Source organism: Lissotriton helveticus, chromosome 1_2 (assembly GCF_964261635.1).
Source record: "Lissotriton helveticus chromosome 1_2, aLisHel1.1, whole genome shotgun sequence".
Lineage (NCBI taxonomy): Eukaryota > Metazoa > Chordata > Amphibia > Caudata > Salamandridae > Lissotriton > Lissotriton helveticus.
In genome coordinates, this window is record NC_136058.1 from 252,093,901 (window position 1) to 252,115,312 (window position 21,412).

General features: G+C 44.0%; 1 protein-coding gene across 3 annotated transcripts in view; it reads right to left on the reverse strand.

Annotated features, from left to right (window-relative positions):
- LOC144800563 (vitamin D3 hydroxylase-associated protein-like) overlaps window positions 1–21,412 on the reverse strand; it is a 345,205-nt gene that overhangs the window by 211,198 nt on the left and 112,595 nt on the right. For all 3 annotated transcript variants that reach the window (XM_078671690.1, XM_078671691.1, XM_078671689.1), the window contains exon 2: window positions 14,508–14,621. In XM_078671690.1, coding sequence (XP_078527816.1) covers window positions 14,508–14,621 — 114 coding nt within the window. The remainder of the gene's footprint in view (window positions 1–14,507; window positions 14,622–21,412) is intronic.

Below are 21,412 nucleotides of genomic sequence, written 5' to 3' on the forward strand. Positions count from 1 at the left end.
TGTCCTCGCTAGGCTTTGGCTGCAGTTTAAACAAGGTTTTCAGGGAAAAGAAATTGTCCCTGGTAGCCTGTTCAAATCGGTCAAGCCTATCCCCCAGACTTTTAACTTGGTCAATGAGTGGTACCAGAAGAGACTTTACCAGTTTCTCAAAGGGCTCAAGTGGAAAGCCCTCGTTAGCTGAGACAAGTATTGCTGGGACCAAGGGGGGAGGTTGCGGGGTGTCTGCTACAGTCTGTAGGGAATTGGGGTTCCCAGGTGATTCAGGCCCTCCGGAGTCTGGATGTGTAAGACCCCTTTGGGGCTGAGACCTAGGGCGCTTATATAGCGTGGAGTAACAACCCTTCCGAATGCTGGTCCCCCCTTTCCTTTTCCTATGCACCCGGATAGGTCGGATCTGGGACAGTGGTTTTGGATCGGGTGTAGGGACATTGGAGCTGGATTGAGACATAATGCCAGGAGAGCAGACTATGGGATGAGCGGGGCGGGACTCTGCTACCACAGTGCAGGCACTGCTAGGAAGGGAAACAGATATCAAACTTTCTGTCCTGTCTATTCCAGCCTCTAGTGCTACAATATGTGGCTCCCCCGGAAAAACCCCAAGCGGAGGTGCGGGGGGGATGGAGGAAATTGGGGACATGACATGTGCCACAGCTCCCAGGGAAGAGCGTTTAGAAGGGAGGAAGTCTAGTGAGAGGCGGCGTTCCGATATTGCAATCTCCTTGTCAATAACAGCCGCCACCCTGGTAATGAATTTGTCCATAGAGCCAATCATCATTGCCCCCCCTGAGGCACTTTCTCCACCGCCCCTCAAAGCCTTACCAGAGCGGGTAGACATACTGGCTTCGGGGCCCACAGATTAACTCCAGGGTCTTGGACCAGTGCCAATAAATGTAAGGGGGGAGGCCCAGCCCAGCCTCTGTCAGCCCCTGACTGCCACAGACGGCCCCGCCCTTGTCCCGGGCTTCTCCAACGCGCGACTCGCGGGGCGAGTGGGGTGGTCAGCCTTTTACTGGCGCCTCCGGGCGCTCCCTGCGCATCACGGGCGCGCTGCCGCCCCAGAGCCTGCTGGGGAGTGTAGTCCGCTGGACCGGGCTGCCTCCCGGCGTCTTTAGCTTTCCGCCGTTCCCCTCACGGCTCCTGCCCGTTGGCGTCAGGTAGGTAATCCTTTGGTGTTGCTTAAGTAGGGTTTCACCCAGCTCAATCAATAACCCAGTTTCTTACAGTCTGTATATTTCATTATAACACTATTTAGAACTTTTCTACATGTGCTACATATTTCCTTTCTTTGGGCGATGGGAATATTTAATTATATTTTACTCTAAATATTCTACTCTATTAGGTAGTTAATAAACTTAGAGAACCTCCCTTTAGTGAAATTTGTTTGAATAAATATGCAAGAAAATTGCAGATAGAAAGATAAAATGCTCACGAACTGTGCGCATGATTTCTGTCAACAGCAAAATTAATGATTATCTGAGACAAAAGCGTGTGTTGTTCCATTGGCTTATCAATATCTGCCAGACCACACTAGGCAGGATAAAACCAATGCTTTGGAAATTTCCATTTATAGTGTGACCGTGTGAAACTCTGATAAAGTGAGCCTACTCTGTCCCACATGTTACAGCGTGGCAACCTATGTGGTACAAATACTATTGCACCTTTTGCAAAGAGTTTTGGTGCCCTCAACTTACTTGCTTTCACTCTGCCATCTTTGCAATAGTTGTATAAATATGCAAAAGTCACCAGAATGAACTTGCTTTAAGAAGCCTATAATTTTAGTGTGAAATATGTAAAAGGACTAGGACTAGTGGTGTAAAGACAAATAAGTCACAATCTTGATTTGAGCTGTGATAGAATTCCCATGCTGCCTTCACATTATTTTGGCGTGAGCAGTAAGGCAAGCTGCCAGGAAAATGTGTGATGTGTTATGTGAGAAAAAAAACACAAAAGGTGCATAAAAACAACCAAAAGGCCCAAACCAAGAAGAACACAAATGCAACATCAAAGTCACATATGTACGATTTTAAGGGAACAACCTATGACGAGTTGAAAATCGTGTAAGTTGGGCAAGTGACTGCCTGCTCGAAGGGGCTACATCTTTCCTGATTGGCAGCAATGCCCCCCTTTCACTCAGAAGTCGTCAAAAGTTGAGATTTTTCATGCAAAAGTCAACATTTTCCTGCAAATGTCACAAAGTTAAGAAAATTAGGGAAAGAAAGTTTTCCTATATATCTTTTTCTGGTTTATTCAGAATAGGTGTGCAGGAGAGGAGTTTACAGGCCACACAATAAGTCCCAAAGTCCCCTCAGTAGTTCAAACGTAACTGAGTGGACAGCTGGATTCCTCTGTTCTGGGATGTTCTGCTCAAAACACTTACAGGTTCAAGATGTAGATTATAAAGCATGTTTAAGGCATTGACAGAAGAACAAGAGTCCAGTGTCTGTGAGAATTATTTTAGGAGGGAGATTGCAACGTTTCCAGAAAGGGTCCTCGCATGTAGAATTCCAATGGAGGGTAGGACAACAAAGCGAGGATTCCTGCTGTTTTACTTTCCTAAGGAGGTGTAAAGTGAGGATCATTGGGTCCATTATAGGGGGCCCGATTCACAGAACTAACTTAAGACAAAATCTTACTACTTTTGGTATTCACAGAAGTTAGGATTTTGTCTTAAGACAGACTTAAGACGGACTTAAGACAGACTTAAGTTAGGATTCTGTCTTAAGTCTGTGTTAAGTCTGTCTTAAGACAAAATCCTAACTTCTGTGAATACCAAAAGTAGTAAGTTTAGGAATTTGTCTTAAGTTAGTTCTGTAAATCGGGCCCAGGGTTCGCTTGTCAATGTTATGCACCCCGGCACAGATAGGCGGCTGCGCCTCATCTGTCCGACTCGCTCTTAAAATGGTGATGTCATCTAGGTTTTGATGAGATGTGTTATGGTTATCAAAACCTCAAAGCGAACATCCTGTAAAATTTAATATGCTAAAGGCCACACTTGCAATATCAAAATCTATGTGACCAGTGGACACTTTCCTTACTGGCACTACACAGATATTCTCATCAAGTGGAAACAACAGGTAGGCTGTTGAGAAAGCCTGGGAGAGCCTGCGGTGGTACAAATGGAAAGTATGACTTTATCACAGCACTTGCCAGCCCTGGGCAATGCATGTAAAATCTCTTAACTCTTATCTTCCTCGTATGTGCCGTACGTCTTTGAAGACTGAAAAGCAGAGTGTTTTTGGCAGACCTGCCTTATTTCCTAAATGTATAATCTGTATCCTCACAATTTTTCTAAGACTGGTTGATTGGCTATAAGACATTACAACAATGAAATGAGACAACCTGATTTTTCAGTTTTTAGATTCTATCCAAACGACACGCGCTTTGTAAGTATAAAAATTGCACCCAATCAGGGCTTAATTTGTGCTGATGGTAGCAGATCTTGAGCATCAGCACTTAAGTGAAATATGCAGACTTTGTCCCAGAGCAAGCAAGAAAAAGAAGAATGGAGAAAGAAGCAGGAAAAACAGGACAGGAAAACAGTGACAAAGAGAGAAAACAAAGAAGAAAAAGAAGCTGCAGGAGTGAGATGAAGAGGTAGGATGTGTAGGGAAAATAGAGGCATGAGCTGGAGTCAGCCCGAGCATTTAGCCCCTGCATTTGATTTTGTACAAATTAAGCACTGCACACGCTTTTGTACTCAACAAGGTAGGTGGGTGCAAGCAAGATAGGTCAACAGCCACTGTGGATACGGAGACCAAATTAAATATGTTTGATAGTAAGGTAATGTGTATTATAAACCAAAATAACGTTGTACACATCCCACCAGACCGTTGTGGTCCTGTACTCAGTAACATTATAGTGCAATGATGGTGCAATGATTGTTAATATTTGTCACTTTTAAATGTAAGCTTGGTGACCTCTCATAGTGTCAGGACAGGCCCTGGTTCACAGGGGCTACCAGGGAAGCACCATGTTAGTGGAGCATAAGTAGACACTATAGTGGTAAGGCTTTAACGTCAGTCCCCATGTCACAAAAGATGTCAAAAATCAAACAATCTGGTGTCATTATGGAACATTTAAATGGCCACAAAGGTTATGTGATAGGAATTAAATAACTCCCTTTATGTGAGAAAGACTACCTTATTTCATTCCCTTCAAACTGTATAATGCATCTGAGCATACACTGCAGTAATGTGTTTACTTGAACATGCCTCTCAAAGAACAAACTGGCCATAGCTGAAATAGGGACAATTCAAAGGTTACTGCCCATTCTACAGTCGCACTGATTCACAACAATAAGCAAACACATCTACAACATGCAGTGCGTAACTCACAAATGTGCATGTGAGCATGTAGAACGTGCAGCGACAAATCACAATGGGAGCTGCATGAAGAAGAGACTCCCTAGACAGCAGCGCAAGTATCACAAAACATTTTTCAGTCAGTCAACAGTGAATAACAATCAGTAGATGCCCAAGACTGATGTGATCTGAGGGGAAAAAACGTGTTATTTCGAAAGTTCCCGCCACTTGGATGGGTCATGGAGCACATGTACATGCATGGGCCACAAAGAGACTGTGCTGGCTAACATTAGCCTGCTTTCCTCTCAAAGAGGGGGTTTACTCTTATATTTCATAACTCAATCTTCCATAGTTGCCCGGCTATATATTCTCTTTCAGCCATTCATCACAGCAGGGAGAATGAGGATTCCATAGCATGTGCACAATAGCACATCCGAGTTAAGGCACCTCAAACACTTAGTAGTGCAATATGAATAGCCGTGCTTCATGGATGGGTCATAAAGAGGGTTATTAATTCAGGACTCACTGTCACGGTCTCAACACAAGTTTCAGAGACATTCTCCTCAGACCCTGGTGACCATGGCACAAGAAGCAGGGAATTTCTTAAAGATAAGGAGTAGCATCAATTTTAAAGTAAAGAATTCAACACAATATCCACACTGGCTGGCCTGGCATTTTAAAGATTTGGATACAATAAAGAGGATTTAAAAATATCAAGGACTGGCAATGTATCCTCCAGGATGGAACACTTGCATTAAGTTGCTCTCCAAAAGGACTAATATGAAACAAAGCTGTGAAAAAATGTACTGAATGAATTATTGTTAGTGAAATTCATTAATGTTTTACTAGGCCCTTACACATTGAGTGCCTCCTCTATTTTGTCCGAGTTAGAGTTGTTTTTTAGGCAGCTTAACCCGTATGAGGGAGAGCACCAGATGACACACTATCCACTCTTAGTGCATATGAAATGTAATGAACCCACGAATGCCTTCTCTCCTTTTCTGCAATTCCCATATGAATTTAGAAAAACGGAGATGAATAGATGAATAAGGATATGAGTTTATAAATTGTTATGCAAAAAGGAAGTAGAAAAAGTAAAGCACCATTGAAAAACAACAGTTCCTAGTTGACCACGACCTAGGAGCAATTTCAGACAAACTGCAATAGTGTTGGCTACACCAAGCTGGTACCAATCAGTTTACACCTTACAACTTAAACTCTGACTTGGAAGTCAAAATCCTTCAGCATAGCAAAGTCCAAGGCAGAGGCCCCTAAGGGTCCCTCAAACTCAGATATGTCATGATCGAGTCCCCACTACAGCAGTTGGTTTTGAAGCCGAAAGCTGTGAGCAGGACAAAGCTGGATTTTGTAGCCGCTGGGCTTTTGTAGAGCCAGGAGTCTTTCTGCTTTTTGTGTTCCTGGAGCAGTCAAACAGGAGGTCAGAAGTTTCAGTCCTGGGCACCGGGCAGAAGTCAGGATTATTCTGTCCTCCAGCAGGACTTTCTTTGTCAAGTGTTGTCTCCGCCGATCCAAGAACGTTCTTAGGAGTTGGTGGTAAAGTGTCAGTCTTATCCATTTTTGTAGCACTTCCTCTTTATTGCAAAAATTCCCAGAAGCGCTAAATTTTAGATGGCCAAATCCTTCTGCTCTCTGGAAGAGTTTCAGGCAGGTCCATAGCTACTCCCTGTTTAAATTAGGTCACCTCTCTTTTGTCACCGTTGAAATAGATTCGACTTCATTCTGAGATTAGAGCTAAAGGATTACTTTTATCAACACCTGTACTGAGTTTGTTCTCCAAAACTGAAAAAAACCCAGTACAAAGTGCTTTTTTGGGGATTTTCTTCCCACTACAAAATATGTTTTGCACAGGAAAGTAGCCGCAAAGTAATGTGATTTCGGTCCAATTGCCATAAAGAAGGAGTTGACTACACAAAGCTGGTGTCCAGTTGGCTTGGATCTTGAAACTTAAACTCTTAAACGGAAGTCAAAATCCTTTAGCAGGTCAAAGTTCAAGGCAGAGGCCTCAGAGCATCCTTCGAACTTAGATACATCTTTGAGTCACCTCTGAAGCCGTTGCTTTTGCAGCCAAAAGCTGCAAGCAGGATAAAGCTGCATTTTTTAGTGATGAGGTTGCTTCATTGCTGAGATGAATGTGCTGCCTTGCACCAGTCCCAGTGTAGGAAATTGGGTTACTGGTTCAGGGCGATGTAATCCTACTCAAGCAGCAACCACAATCCTTGTCAGGGTGAAGTCCCACGCAACCAACAAATAAACTCTGCTTAACCCTCTGGTAGCTTGTCACAGAACAGTCAGACTTAATTTACAGGCAATGTGTAAAGTATTTACGCTACACTTCAAATAGTAATAAAATGAAATCACTGAACAAAAAAGATCTCATGTCAAATTATTAAAATAGAGTAGATTTTAATAAAACAAGAAACAAAAACAAAAAATCCAAACAGTTGACCTGTAGATATGCAATTTAAAATATTTCAATGAAAATAGCGCCAAAAAGCCCAAGGTGCCACTCGGGGATATATGGTCTTGCGAGACTGGGAGAAAGTCAAACGTCAGGCTGACTGCGTAGCAGCATGGGTCAGATACAAGGGATCAGGTTGGTCCTACTGGAAAGTTACCTTCTCAGTCCAGCGCAGAGTACTGTTCATGGTGGAGGAAGTCGCAAGGAGCAGGGAAACATTATGAATAGTGAAGTACAGGCCTGGTATCACTGATGGGTGTTGCTGTAGCATGAAGATCATGTTGCTCTCAAGAACAGTCGGGCCAGTGCTTCGACACTCTGCAAGCTGTCGATGCTGTACCGCAAAGTCAAGCTGACAGAACTTTGCTTTTGTGGGCTGTGCAAGTTCAAGATTTGGTGCAAACTTGCCTGTTCTCAGCCACCATAAGTCCAAATACCCCAATTCAGCCTCTCAGGACACACCAGGAGTCTAGGACATGGGGGGCACCACTTTGAGTCAGAGGCTTGCTCCAGCTGGGTCTGGGAGTTGACTCATGTGGTTGGGAGCCTCTTATGTCACTGTGATTCTTAACAGGAGGCCAGCAGACTGGCCTTTGGAGTCACTCTTGGAGACCTGAGTTCGGGTCTAAATCCCTCGGACTAAGGCAGGATGGCAGAGCATAGCGGTCTAGCAAGGCAGTAGTCCAGCAGAGTGTCAGTCTCTTCAGCAGTCCTTCTTCGTGGGAGAGTCTCCACAAGTCCAGAAGTGTACTTAAGAGTTGGTATCTGAGGACCAATATGTATACCTAGTTTGAAGTGGGAGAAGCTTCTAGAGGTGACATTCACAGGCTTCTTGCCTTCCCTGCCCAGGCTCCGGGCTAACTACACAGGGTATGCAGTTCTTTGTGTGGAGGTAAGGCACAGACTATTCAAGTGTAAGTAGGGCTGTGCCCAACTCCACCCTCCTATCCTAACAGTGATGGATCATCCAGGCACACCTCAGCTCTCTAAAGTATGTGGCTGTCTTGGAGGAATGCACAAAGCCCAACTGTCAGCTACACCCAGTCATGTTACCAGAGACAGGCTGCAGGCACCAAATGGATGAGGCAGGAAAATGCCAACTTTCTAAAACATGTTATAAATCAAGGGGTAACCCAATTGTAGTCAAAGGACCTGGGTATCAAGTGTTTTAGTTAACAGTTGGTCCTAGACATAAATTCACCATACAACACAATTCCTATAGTTCAAATAATTATGTACACAGTCCGCTTTAGATTGAATCACCATGGTTGTTAGAAAAAACACGACATGATAGATATATTAGCCCAAAATATCAATTGATACATATGGAAACACTGAAACATAAAAGTTTTAATCGAGTCCAGCCGGACTCTCTTATTTAATACACATTTTGAAAAAGATTGGCAAATTTATAAAATTATTTACAAAACCAAGGGGCTCTAATAGCAACACCCAGTCATGTTACCAGAGACAGGCTGCAGGCACCAAATGGATGAGGCAGGAAAATGCCAACTTTCTAAAACAGGCATTTTCAAAATGCTAATTCAAAATCCGAGTTCACCATAAAGGGAGAATTTTTCATTACAATTCCAAAGATGTCAAACATGAACTGATTACCTGTTCCCATTTGGAAATTACTGCTTACTAAACGCAATTAGGTAACTCGATAGCCAATCCTACCATGTTTTAAGGACCGAGGAAATACACTTTAGCACTGGTTAACAGTGGTAATGTGTGCAGACTCCTAAGGCCAGCGAAAACAAGATCAGCAAACAGTTTGGGAAAGACAGCCCCACAGCTGACTGGTCTAACATGTATGCCCCCAGGTAAAAGTGGGGAGAACTACCCAACCCCTTGGGAGTTCTCATCACTAAGGTGGGAAAACATGGCTAGACCATCAGCATTGGCGTGTTCTTACCCAGGGCGGTGTTCCACAGTAAAGTTAATTTGCTCAAATGAATTTCGAATTTTCACTCCTCCTTTGCCTGAGCCATCTTAGGGGCCTGTGGGCTCTCTGAACCCGCAAGTGGGTCCCAAACAGGCAAGGTCTCAGCTTCTTCAGTGCCCAGACCACATCAAAGGCATCCCTTTCAATTGCACTCCACCTCTGTTTCCGGGGAAGTAATTTCCTGCTAATGAAAGCTACAGGTTGGTCTAGGCCCTCCTCATTAAATTGTGCACAGACAGCCCCTATGCCATGGTCTGAAGTATCTGTCTGAACAATAAACTCCTTAGAGAATTTAGGAGCTTTGAGTACAGATGCTCTACACATGACCTCCTTGAGAATGTCAAAGACTTTCTGCAGGCCTCTGTCCAGATCACTTTTCTGTGCTGCTTCTTAGAAGTACGCTCTGCTAAGTCGACAAGAAGGTCCCTTAACAAACCTCATACAGTATCCTGTGATGCCCAGGAAGCCCCTCACTTCAGTCTATGGTTTAGGGGGTTGGCAGGCCAGGCCAGTCTCAATCTTGGCCTAGAGGGGCTGCACCTTGCCCCGTTCACCATGTGGCCCAAGTACGCCACGGAACCCTGCCTGATCTGTCACTTACTGGCCTTGAACATCAGGCCCGTCTGCTGCAGAGCCTGAAGCACCTCCTGGAGGTGGTACAGGTGTTCTTCTCAGCTATATAATCCAGGTAGATGGCACAGAATGCCTCCTTCCCAGCCAGGATCCTATTGACCAACCTCTCAGCATGTTGACTTCAGACCTCTCAAAGAGGGGATTGAGGCGGTTTATGTTGAGCATGTTTAAAAGGTTTCATGGGGTCTTTAGATCTATCAAGTAGGTGGACTCCCACTTCTGCTCCTTCATATCATATGGGCATATCCAGTGATCCTCGAGAGCTTGGGGTTCCATGGGCTCCAAAACTCACACCTTCTGACCAAGGTGAAACTCCACCAGAGTAGCCTTCTGGTCATACTAGAGTTTCAGGACTTCTTGCCTGGCTGCAAGATTGCTTTTTGCCTTTTTCGGGAATCAATGCATCTGGTTGCAGAGTGCCAGCATGTAGCTGACCACGTCCTTAGGGGGTTTCCTGGGAGCTTGCTCCCACCTCTCCCTGACAACACTGAGAGGTCCCCTAACAGGGTGGCCATTGAGGAGGTTGAAGGGCCTAAACCCAATCCCCTTCTGTAGCATCTCCCTGTAGGCAAAGAGAAGGCATCACAGTAGGATGTCCCACTTAATTACTTTGTTGAATCTCTCCACAACCCCATTCCCTTGGGGGTGATAGGGTGTGGAGAACTTGTAGGTCACTCCAAACTCATCCCACATGGACTTCATGTGCACTGACATGAAGTTAGTGCCTCTGTCTGTCAGACACAACCTTTTTGGGGAACCCTACACAGGTAGAAATCCCCATCAGGGTGCTGGGCACCTCAAGTGCAGTCACGGACTTCAGAGGTATGGCCTCTTGGTATTGGGTGGCGTGGTCCAGCAAGACCAGGATGAACCTGTTGCCTAAAGAGGTCTTAGGGTCCAAAGGACCAACAATGTTGATGCCCATCCTCTCAAAGGGAAAGCCAACAACAGGTCACGGTTGGGGAGCCTTACGTTTTTTTTCCTGAATTCCCACTGGCCTGGCAGCTGACATAGGACCTACAGAATGCATCTGAGGCCATCTTCATCTGGGCCAATAGAAATGGGCAACAAGCCTGGAGAAGCTCTGGTCTTGCCCCAGAGGTCCTGCCAGGGGGATGTCATGAGCCAACCCTAGTAGTAAGGTTGTGTAACACTCAGGGACCACCACACACAGAGTGCCCGAGGTCCAGGAACCTTAGGCTCACTGTAAACGAAATGATTCTTCCAATAGATAAAATGATCTCTAGAGGCATCACCTGTTGTCTGGGCCTCAGCTTGCCGCCTCAAGCCCTCTAGAGTGGGACTCTCTTTCTGCTCTTTGCAGAATTCCTCTCTAGTGAGGCCACCATCTGTCATCCAGGATGTCAATGTCCTCCCTGGTAGACCTAGGAACATCCTCCTCAGGCTGCCAGTCAACATAGACCGCTGGAACTTCAGGGGCTGGTTTGTGGCGCATCTTGCCCTTATTTCTCTTTGGCAGCAGCTGGGCCATTGTTCCAGGTGGTCATACAGACACATTAAGGCAATCCCAACATCTCTAAGTGTGACCTGAGCTCTACCTCCCTCCAGAGAATGTGTGCTCCTGGTCTTTGCCTTACAGACAATCTACAGTCATAGCAAGGGTCACAGCTACTTTCAAAGAACCCGAGACCCCCCCCCCATTCCATTCATAGGGAACCAGAGCCATTGGTAAATGACTCATGATTGTTCGCAAACATGATTTGGTGATTGTGTTATGACGTACATTAGTCATGCTGGCTTCTGCTACCCTCAGAGCCTTTGCCCATTGCCCATTGATGATGGCCCACTGTCTATACTTAGGCATATGGGCTTTAGGCACCATCTCCTTATCCCCCAGGGACACTAGGGTAACCTCTGTCTGCTCCCCAAAGATAACTGTACCAATTCCCATGGGCTACACTGGCTAACCCAGGGTTCTGCCAACCGCTGGTGGGCTGCTAACACCCAGTTTTAACCTTCAGACTTAATCCCTGTTTTAGCTCTCAAAATCCTCCAGCTGGACAAAAGTGGAAGCTGTACGAGAGCAGGGCTCCTTGAGCCCAGCAATCATACCATTAGGTCCAACTGAATGAGTTTTCTGTGCATCAAAATGCTTAAAGCAGGACAAACCTGATTTTCTTGACCAATGGGTGCAACCTCCTGGGCAAGTCTCAGAACCATGTCCTAGTACTCCTGAGGTCAAAATATTTCTTAGTTCCACTTTTGGGTGCCAGACCCTACTCCAAAATGACTCCTGCAGGGTCCAGTATCCTAGCCAGCTGGCCCCCCTGGAATCATTCTGCTTTTTGTGTTTCCTGGAGCAGGCAAACAGGAAGTCAGCCACCTGACTTTTGAGTGCAGTTCAAGTCCTGGGTGCCAGGAAGAAGTCAGGAGTATTGTTCCTTCCAGCAGGACATTGTTCTTCAATTGGAGCCTTCTCACATTCAGGAATGTTCGGAGGAGCTGGCGTTAGGGATCAATTTTACCCAATACACTGTCCAATGATGGGAGAATTGTTGCTTCCCAATCCTGGCTACTATATCGTCATATGCCACCTCTTTCTGTAGAACATCCTCTTCACTAAACTGCAGAACCCCTAAATTTAAGATGGATGAATCCTTCTTCTCTCTGCAAGATGCAAGAGCTCCAGGCAGGGCACTTGCTACCCCCATTTAAATGAAGTCACCTCCCCTCAGTCAGGAATTGAAACTTATTCTACCTTCTCCAGGGATTGGAGCCTAAGGGCCACATTTATCAACCTTTTTTGGCGGATTTGTGCAGCAAATGTGACATAAATCAGCACAAAATGTAGTGAAGTAGCCCCAAAGTAATGCCTAGGGAGCACATGGTTGGTGGAATATGGGCATTGTTTATTGTAACTACCCATACTTTTTTAGGCAAAATCTCTTCATACTAAAAAGGTTAGACAGGGATTTGCATCCTCCTCACAGCAAGCATAGCCTTTAGAAAAAGTTTTCTTTTCTTTACAAGTTTCAAAGTTTGCATGTGTGGTGTAATCTACATCACACATAAACAGTTAGAACACTTTTTAACTATGTTGAAGCATACTATTTTTTACTGCAAGAGTACCCTTCCATATAAAACCTTAACTTGACATCCCAAAATCAACCTTGTACTGTTGTGCAAGGGTGTGTGAACTGGCACAAGGCAGCCTAAAGTGCTCCAGCACAGGGAGAGAGAGAAAAACAGGTCAATATCTTTGTAGATATTGTTGTGTCCTACTCTCATCACTTGATGCAAAGCAGGGGGCATTGCATTGAAGCCCTTTTTAATATATTTGCCCCAAGGGGTCCATCTGGGCTCTGGGAATGAACCAGAGCAAATACTTTCAGCCACACCTGGAATCAAGTCAAAAGAAGTAGAGTTAAAACTGACCTTTATTTTGCCAGCTGTCCTCCAGACCTCCCAAATGGCTAATCCCTCCTAAGAAGGAAGTCGTTGACAACAACCTCAATTTCCTGGCCCAGAGGCCAGGCCATGTCTTCTGGAGAGCAAGATAGTTAACTCCAGCCATGAATGTGTATTCAGAGGCAGAACTGGCTTTAAGCCAGTATTGGCCAAGGCAGCCCAAAGTACAGGTTTATAAAGTTACTTTTCTGCTAAAGTTATCAAAAATCTGATTTCACCATTACATCAGTTTTTGAATATTAAGTGGAAATGTTTCACTATGTTCAGAAAAATAGGACCACAGTGATCTCAAATGTAGGAGTTATGGGAGATGTTCTTCATGTGGGTTTAGGGAGAGAATATTATCTAACTAGAGCATGGATCTTCAATTTACCAGCAATAGCCTTGATACCCTTGATCATATACAGATGTAATGTAGCTGCTGCCAGCTGCACTAGCCCCAGTATAAACAATTGAGGTGAGAGAGGGCAGTTCTACATTTTACTATTTATGTTGAATACATCAGTCATAAAACCACCTCTATTGATTTGGGCCACAGCTGTTAATGCTGAAGTTTCACTTTTTCAACAAAGGTGGTCCAATTCCAAACCGAGATTACTCTTGATGACTTCACTCTGACTAGTTAACAGCACCTAGTCCATGGGCTTCTACATTGACACTAACATCAGGCTGAGGGTTCAAATTGATCACAAGATGAAAACAACAGATACCTGGCAACGACTGGTAGCTTTGTAGAATTGAGTCTTTCCTACCATCATAATGCCCTTAGGATCTCCACCCAGTCTCTCGTTCTTTCAAATCTCAAATGAAGCTATGCTGGCCAGCGTTCTTGACATCGACAAGACTCTACAAAAGAAAGTTTTCTTCACTCTTTGCATGCCTCATGAAATGTCTCCACAAATAGAACCAACTAAATCACATATACTCACAAAGGACTCCACTGGCATTGAATGGGTGAGTCACTATGGAGGCCAGCAGCATTGTCTACAAGACAGCCAACTCGAACACCACAAAACCTAGTGGCCAAGATTCAAGATCCCTGTCGGGTACACACCTCCAGAATGGAAATCAGGAAGAAGACATGACAATAGGCATACCCATGCCAGAATCCTAAGATGTGGAACACCATCCTAGCCCAAGTCTAGCAAGCTTCTATTCTTCTCCACTTGTGCAAGAAGCTTTAGACCCATCTTTTAAAGTAATACCACCTCATAAAGTAATTATCCAGTTCTGGACCACTGGTCAAAAGTGTCCCTAACGCATGCTCCACCTAGAGCTCTGCAATCACCCCTTTCTGCTCAACCTTCCCAGTTAGGCTCATCCAGAACCCTTCTCTACTGTAAATCAATGTACATGAAGCAGTATGCCAGCTGTCCACCTTTCTTACTAGACCTTTTCTACACTACTCACAGTAAAACCCCAATCACATACATTTTCTGTTACCTTGGTTCACACTATACAACATACATATATTGATAGATATGTGCCTTGCACAGATGTGTGTGTGCTGAGAAATTGGTTAAGCACACAATGCATTGTATCATGCATTTTTTGTCCAATAAGTCAGTCCAAACAAAAGAGTAACCGTGTGCAATATGCAAAATATTGAGGAGTTAAAGGGAAAAGTCAATTTGTCATCATTTCAAACAGATTTTGCACCAGCCGGTAGCTGAATACTTGTTTCAAAGTTCATATGGTAAAACACAATTACTCTGACCTTTTCAATGTAGGTGTAAAGGACGCTTTCTGGAGAGAGAGATCCATTCTTGAGCTTTTCAGCCAGCTGGGAAAGGGATAATGAAAGGATGGACTCTGCTTCTTGCGGAGGATGCTGGAAGAAAAATAATGGACACAAATAAAAAAGGGTTATGATACAGGTACTATATCTGTTAATCTTACAGATACGGTTTGATACTTTTTCTAAAGTACCAACTACGGCCACAGTTCAATATTCCTAACAGGCTCCCTTAGTCTTATAATTCATGAAATTATGTGTTTGGGATCAAGTGGGTTCCGGGCTCACTGTGTCACTGGAACCAAGCTATACCAGGCTGAAGAGCCCATAACAAAGGAGAAACCGGTCCTAGGTTGCCTGTGTTCCGGTTCAGGGAGGACGTCGCCTAGCATGAGGAACAGAGTCAAGACTGATTTGCAAATGGCTTGGTCCAAACTGAGGTTGCATGGTGGGTAAAAATGAGGTATTCAGCCGAGCGACTGCCAGTGGCTGAGGTTAGTTCAAGCATCCCATCCATCTCCTTGCTGTTTTTGCACCTGTTTATAACGGTCACACATGGGTAAGAAGTGCATTAAAAAGTATAGGAACTGTGATGCTGCCTGCAAAGAGGCGGGGTTGAAGGTGTGGCTAAAAAAACTATATATTCTGCCAGTCTTTTTGGTTATTCACCTTCATGTAACCACATATAAAATAACTGCCATCTTAAATGAGGAATACATTTTTAAAAGTTACGTTAATCAATGGGAAATACTCTATAGTACATTATGAAACCTCTATTTGTAAATGACTGCATAGGTCAGGGTCTGTGTAAAAGAGAGACCTAGAATAAGATTTTGGTTAGAACAATAGAGAATAGTGACCTGTGTATTTTTAGTGCTGCGAGGTCCCAGCCTGTGGCAGAAAGCACTGTGAATACGTTAGTCATTATTTTAAACTTGCATTACACACAGCATAAGGTAGACTGCTACTAAATGGGTAAAATAATTTAAGATAAAATGGTGCATCCAGAATACAGATATTAGTAATACCCAGAATGCATTTTTTTAAATTTAAGTGCACTTCACAGCTCAGCTGGCAACTCCCTTGCACTACCACTCAAAAAGAATACATCGGTGTCATCACATAGCTTCAAGTGAATCCATCAATTAAAATCAGTACCGGCTTCGAAGCAACCTTTACGTTTGCAGATTTAGTAGTTGCGCACATTTGCATTTCCTTGTTTAGCAGGTAACCTGGCAAGAGGGCTTGTTTCTTGTTTAGCCGATTGCCTGCCGTCGTTTTTACAGGACAGGAGACTCCCTGTCTCACAGTTCAGCGGAAGCATTTACACTACCGGAAATAACCATCCCAGGTCTTTTCACAAAAGTAGGAGAACTGTTTTTCACAAATTAAAAAAATATGGGCACGTCACGTCCATCATTTCGGCCACTTCAACCTCTGGGCAACATTCATATGTAGCACAGGGCCTTTCCAGCCAGAACACCTCTATTCTGGGAGACTCCCAAATAGTATGCAATAAAGAGATTAAGCAATGTGTACATCGATTACTATACTCCTGTGAAATTGGATGTAGGCATTCAGAGGTGGAATATTTAAACAATATTGAATTTGGTGGAGAATCTTTGTGCCCCCTTCGCTCCTCGAAAGAAATAGCAGCCAAATAACAGATTAAAACTAGGATAGCCTTCAGCCTCCATCCTTCAAGGTGGCACACAATTAGCCCCTAGTGAAGTTTTACAGGATGGATCCTTATTAATGTATTGTTGGGTGCCAGGTAGCAACAAAGTCCATGCCTATTTAGTTTCAGAATATATGCTTCCCTTTGTCTGGCATATCAGCAGTGTATAGATTATGTGTTGAGCACATTGCCATCTGTACATCCTTTGATGCTGTGGTTGCTGTAAGGAAATGTGGTGTATGTGCCTATAACATGTGTTGTATGCCTGCTGCCTTGTGGCGCTATTTTCTACTAAGTGGGAGGCACTTGAGTTCCTCACTTTCTTACAGCTCTTTATGTAATGCAACCCTAGCGAAAAGGAAAATGTAGTGCTGCATACTTACATCCAAACAGAACTACATGTTTCATGTCATGTATTCCATGCTGGCATTCATACACTCACCACATGCACTAATCCCACATGTACTATACAGCACTGCTCTCTCTCTACTGTACCCTTCCCCAGCACACATAGATCCAGTGCAGAGTCACTACTCATGTGCTACACACCCGATGTAGGCCAGGTGTAACACAGCAACAGACCTGTTAAAAAGTGAGTGAGCCTGTAGGCTTCACTCCAGCGAGACAGGGCAAAAAGGACTGTGAGAGGCTGGCTCAGTATATGATGTACACTTTGTAAGTGGTCACCTTGCACTGGTTCAAGCAACTCTTATGGTGATTTTAGTTGTCTTACACAACCTTAGAAAGCTCTCTAAGTGGTAGCCGTGGGGAGCAGCCTTCCGGCTTAGTCCAGAAGAAGTGTAAAGCAGCTTATTTTACCAGAACATAATCTTACAGGTATAGTGAAAAACAACCACACAGTGTATTTATAAAAATAATTATTTATTATAAGACACTCACTGACACGTACAGATATTTCCTACCCAGAGATATACACAATACACACAATACTTTACGATAGAAACAGGTAAGTACCACAGATTACACAGTGGTCACCAAGACTATACCCAGAAGACATAGAAGTGCCGGGGACCCACGGAACCACCCAAGATAAGTAACCAGGAGCCCCACAGAGGCCATGTGCAGAGTCGGAATACGACCGCCGGATCAATGCAAGTCAATGGGTAAGACGCTGTTGTGATTTTAAAGGAAGAGGGTCCTTCCCAAGTAGACCCTGAAGAAACCCTGTGAAAGACAAGTGGTTGGAGGGCCACCCCACCCATGGATATCTTAGTAACCAGGATACCTTCACCAGGGAAACCAGGTGCATAGGTGTGAAGTGGCATCAGAAACCATTGTCAAACTCAATGGGAAGCTTCAGAAAGATGCCGCTGCTGGAGAAGGTGAAAGTGTCCGGTGGATTCAAAATGTGAAGAACCTGCAAGCAGAGGGGACCGAGCCTATGCCACTCAGGAGTGACCGGGAGGCACGGAAATCAAATGCCCAAAGATGTTGGGTGTTGTAGGAGAGCTGGCGGTGACCTTTAAACTGCAACTTTGTGGATCATACGATGCTGTGGAAGACCAGGAGCCGTACACGAGCTGTCCCACATCAGATGTTGAGAGTTGAGGGGTTGGTGTCCGGAGGGAGCACCAGCAAGTCTTGGCAACTGCAACCAATGGAGTAGAAGAAGGTGCAATTTCAGGACCCGCAAGGTCCAGGAGACACACCACATGCAGGGGGGTCAGGGAAGGTCCCAAGCAATCAGAGAAGCCCAAATGAATTTCAAATGTGACCCCCGACAGGACCACCAGGCAGGAAACACTGGGGTAGCAAGTGGTCATCGAGCAGCTACCAAAGACAGAGGCCCACGGTGCAAGCCGAAGATTCTGGACACTGGAGATGCTTGAGGTTGGGGCTACTTGGAGTCCGAAGATCTTGGTGTAATGAAGCAAACAAGCCTGTGCAACTGAAAGTTGACGAGGTGCACAGGGTTTGGTTCCTGTGGCTCCATCGAGGGATACTGCCCTCAAACTTGGTGAGAGGACAGGGCACTACCTGTGTTGCTGAGCCTTTTGGAGTCCGTAGGAGCCCAGGATCAGCAGACTGGTCAGCTTAGTTGCTGTGCCAGCAGATGCAGGGAAGTGAGTCCTTCACTTCAAGGGAGATTCCTTCAGGTGTCTTGCGTGTCCACAGGCCCTGGATGGATTCCTGTGTGGAGAACAGGCACAGGCATTGTAGGAGAGTAGGATCCCCTTATTATGGTTACCCCCACTTTTTTGCTAGTGTTTCACTGTTTTTCGACTTTAGTCTGGCTGGGGCCCTTCTATCCAGGACCCCAGCTTAGCTGCTTCATCTATAAATTGATTGCATGTACTTTAGGTACACTCCAGATTGGTTACTAGATTAACCTTGTGAGTCCCTAGTATATGGAACCTTAGGTACTAAGGGCATAGGTACCCCAGAGGCCTACCAGGGGCTGAAGCATGTATTATGTCACCCCTGGGAAGCCTTCCAAATGGCACCACAGGTCTGCTAATGCAGCCTGAGAAAGGTGGTGCATACACCCCTTACTAAGATATAGGTTAACTATATCTACCTTTAATCACTGACACATATAAACCTATAAGTCACTCCCATGGCAGGCCTTATCAATCCTGAAGGCAGAGTGCTTGGTTTTGTGTGAGAGGGTGCCCATGCATGAGCAGGCCCCCTCTGCAGCTTTCGGAATCAATTCTCTGAGGCTGGTCTGTGATGCAGCCAGACCATATACTCTTAAGTGCATTATAACCTCGCGGTAAACGCTAACTTTGGAATGGCTGCATGGAAACATGTCGTGTTTGGTGTCAAACACTTTGCAATCTGTAGTATCTTAATAAATATATTAACATGTCTTTCTCTACTCCACCAGTGGAACTCTGTAAATGTGATGTCAAATAGAATGTTATGACCTGATTCATCACAGTTGGTCTTGGGCTGAGCACCTAGCCAGGCGCTCCTGGTGGGGTTTCTGTGGGGTTTTTGTATATGTGTAACTTGTCCTAATAAATCTACTTAAAAGCTACCTTCAGTCTAGACCCAAACTACTACATTATTTTGGCGACGAGGATGGGATACGAACCCACGCGTGCATAGCACAATGGATTAGCATTCCATGTTCTTTTCACATTCATCAGAAAGGAGGATGGGAAACGGGTTTTGTTATTATCTAGCTTTACTTTGTTTCTCTAGCTCTCTGCTCTTAATTTCCATCCACTAGGTTTTTATCTAGTCTTGCTTTGTTTCTACACCTCTCTTCTCCTTTTATCTAGTCTTGCTTTGTTTCTACACCTCTCTTCTCTTTATATCTGTCTACATGGTTATACACCTGAATATGTTCTTTTGCTTTCATTAGAAAAGAGGATATGTAGTATCCTGTATATTATGTGTATACATATATCCCACTACTCCATCTGTAGAACACTCTGGTGTGATGTCATTTGGAATGGATCCTCCGATGCTGTTGGTGTAGGAAAGCGCCGTGAGCCACCCGGCTCTGCGTCACTGTACGTGTCGCTATGTTCGTCATACTTCTCCAGCGTGCATCCTTCAATCCTGGCTGGGAACTGTCGTTCGGCGTGTATGAAAGTCCTTTAGGAACAACTGGACGTTTTAAATTTTAGTTCGAATTTTACAGCAAGCATTATTCAGATTAAGGTACTGTGACTCTGCAATTTGTGGCTGTTTATTCTTCTATTTAATGGAGATACGTTGCTCGGGGACAAAGATCGAGCTCCGGAGTTTTAAGAGCATATGAAACTTGATCCCTACTTCATTAACTACAAACCATAAGTGCAATCCAAGATTGTCAAGTCGAAATGTAGTTTTCCAGCATTTCTAGAGTGTTCATTCCACTGTACCTTACTGCCATCTTCTGGATCAAGTTGGTATTTTATATTTTCACCACTTTAGTTATAAACCCTTCTTAGTCTGTTTTGCTTGCAATTTCAGTGGTACAATTTGGGGAAAAGTGAAGGTTATTCAACCTTTGTTCAAGTTGGCAAACATATTTATTCAGAGCTTGTGTTTATTGCTCATCAATATTGTATGTGTGTGAAAACTGCAATTATTCTCACTTTATGTTGGTTTGAGGAAAAATTATTCACATTAATATTCGATTTTGTTGTGTTTGGTTTGAGACAGTGCATAATGTTTTCTTTTCCTCACATTTAAAATGTTTTCACACTAATCTGTAGTACTCCACAATGTTTTTCTTTCTTCACGTGCGCAAACTTTAGTTCTACAGAAATACCCTACTTAGGGTGTCGTGAAGATTTTGTTCTATGGATGACATTTGGTGACTTTTGAGTTTTTACATTCTATGGTAGACACATAGTGTTTTTCATTAGATTCAAGAAGTGTTATATGGACTTATGTCCCACTCACATTGACACAATTTATTCATCTCTCCGCGAGGTGTGTTGTAGGGTCTTCCCCTATTTCATGTGTCTCTTGTTGCGTGGTTTTTCCCGCATTTATTATGCACATTGTCTCTTTACCTCCCCGCAAGGTATTTTCCTCTCCGAGAGGTGTTTTTGGGTATTCCCCAATATTTTGTGCATTTCTAGTGACCTCCACTCGAGGTGCGTGGGGGTTTAGTCCCTTTAAGTTGCACTAGTGTATCTCAGTTGTCCGTACACATAGGGTTACATTCCCTTTTTGTTTTCAACGATGCACATCCAGTGTCTATTCACATACCAAGTGAATTTAGTTTTCTATAGTTTGCAATAGACCTCTTCACGGGGTGTTCTCTTTACTATGCATAATTACCCATGTTTATGTAAATTCTACCCTTTATGAGTGTATGGTCTCTGTCGCCATAACGCATGGGTTAAGTTACTCTGGGCGTTTTATTCTTAATACTTGTTTTATATTTTCCACTATAGCCCAGTTTGAATATTTCTTGTGTATTTTATTCTTCTTGTATGTGATAGTGAAGGTTGAGTGAGTTTACTCTTTTCCTTTACTGTCTATTCGTTTTCACCTGATCTGTGCTGTCCTTTTCTAGCTTACCTGGCCAGTAGGTGTGATTTGAACTACCATTGATGGTTTTCCTGCCTATTCTTTAACTTTCCTTTCTTTTACATGTTTAGAGAGGAGGATGAGTAATATGTCCATTATGGGATCTAATTTGGAATCTCTATTTGTATTTAGTATGCTTCCTCATCTCTCTTCTATTGTCTTTACTTTTACTGCTGGTTCTTCAACTCTCTTTGTTTCTCTTTTGCAC